Raw genomic sequence first — 12419 nt, 5'->3', positions numbered from 1 at the left:
GTCTAGAATCTAAAAAAATAAAAAACTGAGAAATACTTTGGTAATTGTTCATCTGGATCATATGTACATGTGTATATAAGTAATTTATAAACAATTTATCTGATATGCGCATGTGCATAACACGTACACGTGTATAAAACCAAAAAAACAGCTTCAATCTATACTACATATATAACCATTTAGATCATTGTCTTAAATACAAATTACTAAGCATATTGTACAATGGTTTTATGCACCAAATTCAAAAATCTCTTAAAGACAAGTCATAAAGCATATGGTACAACCTTTTTATGCATGGAGCCTTCTTGATGCCATTGATTCTATTCATGGTAACTCTTCAAATAACTTTTATCAAGATTAAGTTCCCAACATACTTTTTTAATGTTTCTGTTTTGAACTTGTTTTCATGCACGGTTAGATTCCACACCACCTCCCAAAATGGTCATTTCAAATCCTTGCTTTCTTCTTCACAACTTTCTTCTTCCCTATTTCATGTCTCACCTATTCTACACTCTCTATTCAAACCAATATGATAAATCTCCAACCCACCCCAATATGGAAACCGAGAGCGTTGACCTTAAGTGAAAGTTGACCATAGGCAAGCGTTTGAGTAAACGACCCTCGATATAGTTCGTTTTATTATTCATGTACTTAAGTGAAAGTTTGACTTCATATACACTAATAGATATCCAAGGTACCTTGTAACTCAGATTATATATAGTAATATTATGGACCAAAAATCAACATAATCCTTTTGTTTGTAATGAAGAGGAACGAGTAAATAGTTAATTTTTARCATAAAATATTCCAAAAAGAATAATGCATTTTTAGCAGAAGGACTCGAGCCTATTTCCAACGGGATTTTAACTTTAAACTGTTGTGTATTTAAACAAAGTCATTACATTTCTTTGTCAACTGAGCAACACGACTAAGAGCATCTCCGACAGATTCCCAAAATGGAAACAAAAATTAAAGTCTCTAAAAAAATTTATATTTATCTCCACAGCTTTCGTATTTTGTAGAATCCAATATTGATTATAATTTTAAAATATTTCATTTATCTATTAGAATATTATTTATCTCTCTAAATATTTATTCTTAAAGTTTTCTAATGGTGGGATATATTAAAAAAATATTTCTCTCACATGATAATCATTTTTGTGGTGTTCATATTTGGAGAAAAAATATTATTTTTTTCCTATTTTCTTCATTTTAGAGATTGTTTTAGAAAATTTGTTGGAGCATAAAATTGGTTCAAAATCTCTATTTTTTCAATTTTGGAGAATCTATTGGAGACCTCCAAGAGCATTTCATTTTCCATTTAGAATAACTTTCAAGTCTGCTTATTTTGTGCATTGCACGGGCATATTGCTAGTTACTTATATACACATGTGCATATGGTTCAAATGAACGCTTACCATGGTGTTTTTCAGTTTTTTATTTTTTCTTCGAGGTTTTCCCTTGAACCTCCCCTCTCTTTTTAAATCCGTAAGACCACTTTTTATACTTGAAACTTCACAACAAAACATTGTAAATGTAACCTTCACAATAATTTTGCTATGAAGGTTCAAATTTTTTTACATTCATAGTGTTTTGCTATGAAGTTTCAAGTACACAAAAATGGTCTCACGAAAACAGTTTGGTCTCACATGAACTCAACCCTATATATATGTGTGGGGGGGGGGGGRGGGGTTTGATTCTTGTGAGAATAAGGAGGCGTTTGGTTCGTAGAATAGAATTCGAGTGAATTGGAATTCATCAAATGAATTTGACTTTGAGGGAATGAAATGAAATTTGATGGAATTTGACCATGTCTTTTGATTGTGTTTGGTTTGATGGAATTGAAATGAAATTCTTAACGGAATTGGAATTTTTTTTGTTTTGTTCACGGAATTCAATGAGAAAATTACATAGATGACATTTCGAGAAAATCATTTTTAGCATGGAAAGAACGAGAGAGAGAGAGAGAGAGAGAGAGAGAGAGAGAGAGAGGGGTTGAGCATACCAGATTGAGCAAAGTGAATGAGATCGAGCAGTTTTGAATAGGGATGGCAAAAAAAAACTGAAACCGATGGTGAAAACCGAAACTTTTGAGTTGGGTTCGGGGACATCTTATCGGGGATGGGGTGGGGATTGGGGACAAATTCGAGGATTTAACGGGGACGGTGATCATCGGCCGGGCCCGGCCTGATATGTGTGTATATATTAATTTTAATTTATATATACACATATACATATATATATATATATATATATATATATATAATATCATTAAAAGAAAATAGTAACATTAAAATTAAAAAAAAAAAACTTATCCATTTTACTTCAACAACCCAAATAAGGCTCACAAAAAAGTCTAGTTTATTTGTCTAATTGTGAAATTGTGATTTTAATTATATGATGTTTGAAGTTCTTTTCAGTTTGATATTGTAATCTAATACATTATTTGTAATTGGTTCGATTATGTTTGAGATATTTAAACTTGCATATTTAAAAAGATTGTAATTTACTTTTAGTTCTAAAAATTAACATATTGTAATTTTTTTAGATCTGTTTCGGGTTTCGGTTTCAATTATAACCAACGGTGAACGGAAAAAAAAGGATTTTTACCTTAACGGGTTCCCCAATGGGGATCAGGGAAACCGCGGGGACCCGATGGGGATCCCCGATAAGATCCCCGACGGGGATCGGGGCGGTCACGGGGACGGTTTTAGTTATTGGTTTCGGGGACGTAGATACCAATAACCGGCCCAAAGTTGGCCCGTTGCCATTCTTAGTTTTAAACGAGATCGAGCAAATGAGATCAAACATAGCAGAGCAAATCAGGATACAACGTCGATGAATTTGGATGAGGGCTAAAGAATTTGTCAAATTGGAATTTGAAATCCGTGGTATATGTGGTGGAATTGTGAAATCAATGACTTAAGGAATTTGTTGGAATTGGAAGGATTCATTCACATCTATTATGTGAACCAAACATAACATTTGGAATTTGGTCAAAGATTTGGACATTCCAATTCCTTCTAATTCCACCAAATTCTATGAACCAAACACCCCTTAAGAGTTGTAGTGAGGATGATTAGAAAACTTCTAAAATCTAAATCGTTTGATGAGTTGATTTTTTGATCCAACGTCTAAAATATTCGTAAATCTTCAATTACCTTTAGTTAATTGTTGACCAAAAACACATTATATTCATCGGCCTTCAACACTTGATATTCATCGGCCTTCAACACTTGATATCATTTTCGTTTACGCTCTACATATTTGACATAAATGGTATTTTTTAGTTTTTATAATTAATTTTACATGAATTTAAATTGTTCTACCATATTAGTCAAAACACACACACACACGCACGCGCACACACACACACACACGCGTTGAAAAACCTTGTGTGTATCATTGGTTTTTAACTGTAGTCTTCTTGTCCTAATCTAAGTTAGGAACAATTCTCATTAATAGTCACTAGTTCGAGGGCCACATCGAATTTTTCTGCTTCTTGTCACATATCCTTATCACGATTTAAGATCTTTATGCCAATGATACAGATCTATATACCCTTGGATATACGGATCTCTTTCCTGACTACCTTACAGCAAGATCTTTATGCCAATGATATATGCTGCCTCTCCAACGATCAATATGTCACCGAATATATAAGATCAAGAATACTACTATGACCCCACTGACTTTCTTGTAAACATAAGATTCCAACTACAAGATGCTTGTTTTAGTCCATAAATGAACTTCTATAACTTGCATACCTTTTCAAGATTCTTTGAATGCTTAAAACCATGTATACGTCCTCGCTAAATAGTTTCTATAAGGAACATGGTTTTAACATCCATCTGTCATATCATAATATGTGTAGAGGAATCCTGATTGATTTAATCACTGTTACCGAAGATACAGTCTCATCATAAGAACCCCTTTCTACCAGCTTAGCTTTATAGGTATGCATAATCCCTTCCATGTCAGTTTTGTTTTGAATCCTTACTTGCACTCGACGACTCTACAGTCGTTGGTGCATCTACCAAGTTCCAAACTTGGTTGTCTGACATGGATTGTATTTAAGCCTTCATGGCATCGTGCATTTATCAGATTCAAAACCTAACACGACTTCCTAGTAGGTTACAAGTTCATCATGAACTGTATCGTCACTGCCAACAGGCTCTAGAGGATTCCTACATGATCTTCAAATTGTTTGTATCTCGTTATTTTCTCTACAACATGTTGAGGTTCAACATCTTGTTGATGGTTATTTTTCAACATAGTCTCATCTTGTGGTTCCTTAAATTTCTTCCAGTTCTACTCTATCCCCATTGGTTCTTGCTAAAAATCATTTTTTAAGAATTCACCATGTTGCACAACAAATACTTTGTTCTCACTGGGCTTTGTAGAAGTAATATCCAATTGTCCCTTTTAAACATCCATTGTGGTGTTCTTGGAGGAGTTGATTGGGATACTATCCCACAGTCTCTAAACTGATCAATAAATTATTGACTAAGATATTCATGAATTCGATCCAACCGAACTGCTTTTATCTTTTGCCAAGTTGATTATCTACTTCATTATGAAATTCTTTGAATATCTCAAAGCTTTCAGGCTTATTTATTGAAGTCAACAGTAAGTTATGAAGTAGTGATGAAAATTTCTTGACTGAACTGAAATGCCCAGATACATCAGTATGGATAACTAATTATTTAGGAGAGAGAGTGATTTGTTCTTTCTCATCAATAAGAAACCTTGAGATTAAATATTTATCAGATATAAATTACTGATATTTTATTAAATGCATTATATATTTTAATAATAGAACTAATTTTGTGACATACAAAATATAAGTGTTACTGAAACTAAAAATATGTAAATACTTTTATATATTTAGATTTTTTAATAAAATAATCGTAAATATTAATTGTAACGCAAAGACGATTAAAAAAAGGGAATTGACTAAAATAGCTAATTTGACCCCTTAATTTTATAACCACATTTTAAATCTATTGACGGATTTAACTGAAAATTACACATTACAACTTGTTTAATCCACTTCTAAGAGGTTGTTTACCAATGTTTTTATTAAGTCATGTATGAATAAATTTGTTTGTTCGGCTAAATGTGATAAACAAATGTTGTTGTTTACTTTTTTTAAATCTGAACCAACAGTCTGAATAACATAAATGATCAATTTACCCCCCAATATTAATTATTTGAACATCAAAACAAAAAATCACAAAGAGGCCGAGGATAGGGTGTCTCATATGGGAAAGAGACGGTGCTTTAAATAAAGGGTAGATGTGTCATTTTTATAGCTGAATGAGGACAACACATTATTTCTATTTGTGTGATTAAGACATGTTNTGAATAAATTTGTTTGTTCGGCTAAATGTGATAAACAAATGTTGTTGTTTACTTTTTTTAAATCTGAACCAACAGTCTGAATAACATAAATGATCCCCCCCCCCCCCAATATTATTTATTTGAACATCAAAACAAAAAATTATAAAGAGGCCGAAGATAAGATGTCTCATATGAGAAAGAGACGGTGCTTTAAATAAAGGGTAGATGTGTCATTTTTATAGCTGAATGAGGACAACACATTATTTCTATTTGTGTGATTAAGACATGTTCTGTGCAAATAAGCCGTAAGTAAACAACCCCTATTTTTCTTATTAAAAAACATGATTAGTGATTTAAATAAATGAAAAATGTAAAAAGAGTTTTTTTTAGACTTTTTAAAACTAAAATGATAAAAACAAGGAGTATTTTAAGTCGATAAAGGGAACTTTAATCTCCAGGGTCCCACACGCCATTCTTAGTCACAAGTTGACCAGACATCTTGTAGCACGTTCTGTCAGAAGACGGTACCGTTTTGACCCCCCAACAATGAAATGTCAGCACCATGTTTAGCCAAACTACCAAAATTTAGGTAAGTAAAAAACACGTGTTCTCATTATAAAAAAGAAGATAAAATAATCCACATAAATGTTTTAAAATTTCATAGTGGACACTTTTAAATTGTTGGTAGAAACGTATTTTATTGGCAAATTCATCAAAACACACATCATCTTGGATCAAAATTCAGATCATTCTTTAACATATTAAATGTGAAATTTTAAATAGGGTTCCTGAAAATTTTGGGACCCAAATTTATATGTGTTTAAGTCTTTTTATCAACCTATGTAAAACTATAGTCGAAGTTATTTAGGTTCAAATCATTAACCGTTTGGTTTTAGGTTCAAATCCTTAATGATTTGAGTTTAGTTTCAGATTGTTAATTGTTTTAGATGTAGTCCATTTTTGTTCTTAACATATATTCTCTGTTATCTCATTTATGCAATGTAATAAAAAAATTTGGATGTAACAAGACTTCTAAAAAGATTGGAACGTCTCTGCAATTCTTATTTTAAGAAGAGTTTACGTTAAGTTAAATTCAGATTAAAAAGGGAAAAAATGGGGTTTTACGTGAATTTGCAGAAAGATCTGTATTTACATAAAAAGAATTTTGTTTTCTTTTTTTCATCTGAAAATAGATTTTATGCAGGAGCACAAGGGATTTGTGTAAACTTGGCTAACTATTTTGGTCAATGTTCCTATTTTATTTTATGAAATGGTATGGTTTTGAAAGAATGGAAGAGTTTCATGTTAATTATGATGGTTATTTGGTTGTAATAGGGTTCAATGTTGATCACTTATTTATTAGTTAGGATTGCTTATAAAAACAATTTATTGACTTATTCTGGTGTGGTACCGGTAATAAGCACTTTTGAGTGTTTGGATAAACAACTTATACCAGTGCCAAACCGGTAATAGGAAGTTTTTGAATAAGTTAAACCCTTCTGACTTATAATAAGTTGATAAATGTTTTGGTAGAAAAACATAAGTTGTTTCAAATAAGAAAAAAAAATATAAATTAAATAATAAAATGTAATAAAATTATTTATAAAAGATAACATTAAGATTAAAGTTATCATAACAATATTTGGTGTCTAAAATGCTCTTAATTATGTATGCTTGCAAGAATGTCACTTAGAATATGGCCTTATCCTGTGGGTGTGGGTGTGGGTGGGGCCCTCTGCCATAACCAGCCAATTTAGAAGTCAGTTGTAGATGGTGCTTCTATACAACAAAGTCAATTGTGACCACTTTTCATAAACTATCCCCCACTTTAACTAAACTAATAACCTATCCCCAAATCTTACATGGGAGACTATGAAAAAATTCTCCAAAATTAGCCGTCGGTCTCGAATCGTCTTTCAAGACCGACAGCTAAATCCCGTCTAAGTGCGGCCGTGCCCCCAATGTCTGTTATGGTTGTTACCCGGCCTCATGTGTTGGTTTTTCAACGGCATGCCTTGTTTCGGAAGATCATGCAGTTCCATAACTTGTATTGTTCGTTGTCTCTTGGCTGTAAGGAAAATATGTAACATTTTAAATGTTGGATTACTTTGAATACAAATTTTAGTGTCGAGAATCATCGATACGAACCATTTTCCGCTTGTTGGTAACGTTCCTGAAGCTTCCGCTTTGTCACTTCAAGCTTGTCTTGGACCGTTTCCTCATCTGAAGGTCTCGGTTTCTGTTTGCAATTACCCGATAAAATGTTAGTTAACATAACTTTAAACCTTGAACCCTAAACCCTAATGATAATATAATAAAGTAATTTTAAACCCTAAACCCAAAAGATAGTGATAATATAATAAGATAACTTTAAACCCTAAACCCTAAACCCTAAACACAGTTGTAATATAAGAAATTAACTTTATACCCTAAAGACAATGGTAACATAATAAAGTGACTTTAAGACAATGGTAACATAATAAAGTAACTTTAAACCCTAAACTTTAAACCCTAAAGACAATAATAATATAACATTGTAACTTACATGTTGAGGCGCCAATGGTCGCTTCGGAAGAGTTGGGTTTCCGGGGTTTTGCAACTTTCTTTCCATGTTTGGCCTCAACGAAGAATTGGCAATCGGAGGTTTACTTGGTTTGACAAAGGTTCGTTGTTTCGCAAGAAAAGAGTCGGTATCCTCTTTTGGAATCACGGTTTGTTCGTTTGACGGTTTCTGTTGTTTCCATTTTGATACATTTTGCTTCTGGACCGGCGGCTTTCCATCGTTATTACGGTTCTTGTTGAATTCCCCGCTTTTTCTTGGATCTGAAACAATATCCAAAGTGGGAATTCAATGAAAAACCTAAGAGCAGAAGCTGTATTGCATTAAACCCTGGATTGAATTATTGTCTGTATGAATCAAGTGCACAAATTCAACTTACTTCCATAGTCATCCATGCCATCAAAGAACTTCAGAGAGCCAAACATACGAAACCAAGAACAACTTGCTTAGAGAACGGTCACAAAAATGTCGTGGAAACCAAAGAATATTTTTTGGTGACGGAAAAGACAAGAGTTGCATACCTCGGATAGTTCCAACGACATCGAGTGAGGGTTCAGAAACGATAAATCATCGAGCGGAGGTGAAGGGAGGCCATCTTCTTCATCGAGAACAGATGGATTTATCGACTCAGGGGTGTCGTCAGAAGCTGAATCAAAGCATTGGCGTTCGTTTAAAAATCGCTACAGTTTTAAGACAAAAAAGATACGGAAATCTGTTTCGTTTAAACAAATTACCGGCTATTTTTGTCGTAGCATTCACCCACTCATCCACCATACCTTTCCACACTCTGCAATCCAAAACACGGACAATGAACGATGGTTAGCCCCATGGTAAGTGTTCTCCGTGCATTTAGATTACCAAAAAACAACACGATTTCTTTCTTTAGGTGAACACAGCGTAACTAAAGTTTATGCAACACACGTTAATGATTGGTAACTTTGATAACGAAAGACGACAAATCAATCATAACGAAATCATCTCTTCTTCTTGGAAACTAAGGCTACGTTTGCTAAACTAACTAATAAGCTAGCTATTGGCAGATAACCTAGTCTACTTTGGTAAAAATCAGCTTATAAACTAGATGACAATGAAAAATGTCCTAAAAGACCATGTAGCCTATTGAAATGCTACACGAGTAGCTTATCTTGGTTAAATGCGCATATCAAGTTAACGAAAGAGAAATTCATACTCGATTAGGGTTCTTGCAATCTGGCGAACGTCCTTTAATGCATGCTTTCGAAGCACATTAACAGATTTTCCAATCTCAGTTGCCTGAAATACGAATCAAGAAACGTTAAAAGAGAAGTGGTAAATCGATACAGCTCGATGAGGAATATGATCCGGTAAAGATTCGTATCCAAACCTTGAGAGTATCTACGGATATGGCCATCAATTGAAGCTTTCTTAACGAGTTGCATAAAACCGATGTCGACTGATAAGATCACAAGAACCATATCAAATAGAATCGAAATAGCAAGGAATTAAAACTAATGCAGATTGTAATCATGAAGTTATTCACACAGTTTTATGATCTAAAGTGTCACAAAAGGGATAAACTGATAGAAATTGGATTGAATTCGATTAAGTTAGTGAAGTGATAGAGAAAAACCTCATCTGGGCTGTTGTCAACAATCTCTTTGATCCTCATAACTTCATCAAAAATTTGGGATTCTGCTTCCATTGCATCAGTCAGAGCTTCTGCATCTCCATATGTGTAATTGCTAATCTGGTGGTTATTCTCATTAAGCTCAACATCCTCCTGCTGCTGATGATGATGATGATGGTTGTCGTCTTCATCATCATCATCATTATCATCATCATAATCATCATCATTTCTGGAATCATTGATCATCTTACTGCTCCCTTTACTCCAATTCCCATCAACATCTGTTAATTTGCTCTTATACTTAACCCCCACATCATCATCGTTATCGTCATAGTCGTCATCATCATCATTTCTGGAATCATTAATCACCTTGCTGCTCCCTTTAGTACTCCAATTCCCATCAGCATCTGTTAATTTGCTCTTATACTTAACCCCCAAACGATCATCATCATCACCGCCGTCACCACCGCCATCATCATCGTGTTCATCATCATCTACAGGCAAGGCCAATTCCTCTTTATCACAACCAGAACACTTGATCAATTTACAAGAAAACAGAATCTGAGCAATCCCATCTCTCCTGATCCTGAATTCTTTAGGGCAATCAGAAGCAGCCATCATGATCGCTCCTTCAATGATTTCGAATATATCCGCATTAGCAGTTCGAAAAAACTCCCTCCAGTAATCCATCCTTGCAGCAGATTTCGTCACCGCCATAGCAACAGCACCCACCAAACTCCAAACGAAATCCAACAAGATCAGATGAATGTTGATTCAATAAAATCACCAGATTAAACCCATAAACCAAAATCCTTTCCTAACCAATCTCGATCACACCCATAAATCCAAAACCTCAATTTCTGAAGAAAAAAAATAAAAATTGGGAAATGGAAGGAAAGAAAAACAACAAAGCCTTGCAAGCTACGTGTTGGATGGTTGGTTACCTCGATAATCTAAACGACCGAAACAGTAAAAGACAACCAACGAAGGAAGTAGCAGGTAAGATCGATCTCTACGATTTTTCAATAGAATAAACTGTTGGATTGGGTGCTGATTTCTGCAGTGTTCTTGTTGGGAAAACAGAAATCCGTAAAAGGGTTTATCAAGTAAATAACGAATGAAAAGGATGAACAGACATCGAATCCGAAATCGACGATCAACCCAAAAAGGCTGTAATCAAGATAGATATCCTACTTTCTGTCAAGAGGAGGGAATTCATTGATTCAAGGGGTTGGGTTGGATGGAATATGAAGCAGGTGTACGCAAGTGAGTGTGTGAAAAGGAGAATTCCTTCTTTCGAATTCACTTTTTGAGGCTTGATTTCGTGTCTATCTCATACAACCGATAAACAACACCAAATCATATATGGTATTTGCTCCTTTTATTTGACTGCCTAACAATAATGCTTTTTCTCTCTCTCTTCAATTAAATATATTTATATATATATATATATATATATATATATATATATATATATACATATATATTTTTATTTAATTCCTTTAAAAGAAAAACGCATTTTTAACAACCATCGATACTTGTGAGTCTCTATATTCAATTCTATTATAAAACATTTATAGAAATTTAAAAATAATTTATTAAATTATCAAAAATTAATTTAGAATAAATTTATTGTTTATTTAATTTTTTAAAATATAAGTTTGTGGTTTATCAAAAAACTAAAAAAAATATTATGAATAAATTAATGTCATAAAGAATTAAATGTTTGACTGTTAATAAATAAAAAGTAAATTTTTGAAAAATGTCAAATTTTTTAAAGAGAAAAACACTACGATAAATCAATACTTTCGGTACGATTTTAAACATATAAAATCATATCAATAAAATGTATTTAAATGATTGGTCCAATAGAAGGATAGGTCAAATAGGGACGTCGTGGTCAAATTAGTTGGGTGGGGTTATATTGGCCCGTTCGCTCCTAACGTATTTCGTTTTATTTTTCTAAAAATAAAAATATTAGAAATGTTTTTAACAGATTTTTTAAAACTAAAAAAAAACACAACATTTGTGATGACTTTTTTTTTTCTTTCCAAAAAAGCTTTTTAAAACGTTTTTAAAATAGAAAAAAGACGAGGCATCTGATAAAATTCTTTAAATTTGGAGAAATCGTAGAAAAAAATGATTTATTATTATTATTATTCTTAACAATAAAAATTCTTAAAAGTAAATGTTTAACATATGTAAATAATATGTTATCAAATATAATGAATTATTTTATGATATAATAAATGTTGTAATCTTCAAAATTGAAAAACTGTCGAAGTTCACTTTAAAATTAAAGGTGTTATAAGAAACTTATTAAAACGTATAAAAACATTCTATAAACTTATTGTAACACTTTTAGATATGATACCTTATATAAACGTTATATCCTAATGCTTTTATAGTTTTCCTTTTTTACCCCCTTTTTGTAAACCATAGAAATGGAAGCTTAAGGATCTTTTAACAAATATAATCTAATTTTTTTCATGTTTGGATATATATATATATAAGTTAGATATTTTTTTGATTAACCTGGATATCCAATTCGCTATGCGAGCCGATTAATCCCAGGACGATCACCTGCTTTGCAGATAGCCCGGAGTCACCGCATTTCAACCTCCGTAGCCACAAGTGGATTTTTATTCCTCTTTGGATTTGAACTTGAGACCTCCTGGTACTTTTGACCTTTAGAGTCAAGTTAAAACCAATCAGGCACCACCCTTGTGGTTAACTTTTTAGGAGCTTTTTGTGACTTTTTTCAATTGTAACCCTTGCTAATATCAATTTATTATTAATAATTAATTAATTGTTATTAAATGTCAAAAATTAATAAAAATAAATTATTACTAATAGATAAATATTAATTAATAGTGATATTAATTGAAAATTTTAATTAAATTTAATTAT

General features: G+C 32.7%; 1 protein-coding gene across 2 annotated transcripts; it reads right to left on the bottom strand.

Annotated features, from left to right (window-relative positions):
• Positions 1-6990: 6990 nt before the first annotated feature.
• Positions 6991-10845, bottom strand: LOC112512738 (probable mediator of RNA polymerase II transcription subunit 26b). Of its 2 annotated transcripts, none has more exons than XM_025118855.1 (10): positions 10454-10845; positions 9513-10369; positions 9267-9335; positions 9093-9175; positions 8638-8690; positions 8425-8549; positions 8283-8310; positions 7889-8166; positions 7492-7582; positions 6991-7411 (listed from the first exon to the last, which is right to left on the bottom strand). In XM_025118855.1, exons 2-10 carry the CDS (start codon positions 10224-10226, stop codon positions 7284-7286), a joined length of 1569 nt encoding a protein of 522 aa, XP_024974623.1. In that variant the 5' UTR covers positions 10227-10369; positions 10454-10845; the 3' UTR covers positions 6991-7283. The 2 variants fall into 2 exon arrangements, with proteins under 2 accessions (XP_024974623.1, XP_024974622.1); XM_025118854.1 differs by having other exon boundaries at positions 9513-10245.
• Between the last annotated feature and the right edge of the window lie 1574 nt (positions 10846-12419).

Source organism: Cynara cardunculus, assembly GCF_001531365.2.
Source record: "Cynara cardunculus var. scolymus isolate 2C chromosome LG 5, CcrdV1, whole genome shotgun sequence".
Lineage (NCBI taxonomy): Eukaryota > Viridiplantae > Streptophyta > Magnoliopsida > Asterales > Asteraceae > Cynara > Cynara cardunculus.
Note: the sequence above shows the minus strand (reverse complement) of the source record. Positions and strands in the feature narration are given on the sequence as shown.

What these genes read in the sequence shown, in the direction of transcription:
- LOC112512738 (XM_025118855.1), bottom strand. Translation starts at nt 10,226, where the DNA reads ATGGCGGTGACGAAATCTGCTGCAAGGATGGATTACTGGAGGGAGTTT. An exon ending in ATTGCAAGAACCCTAATCGA is followed by an intron (nt 8,691 to 9,092) that starts GTATGAATTTCT and finishes TTTGGATTGCAG; the next exon opens with AGTGTGGAAAGGTATGGTGG. An exon ending in TGGCATGGATGACTATGGAA is followed by an intron (nt 8,167 to 8,282) that starts GTAAGTTGAATT and finishes ATATTGTTTCAG; the next exon opens with ATCCAAGAAAAAGCGGGGAA.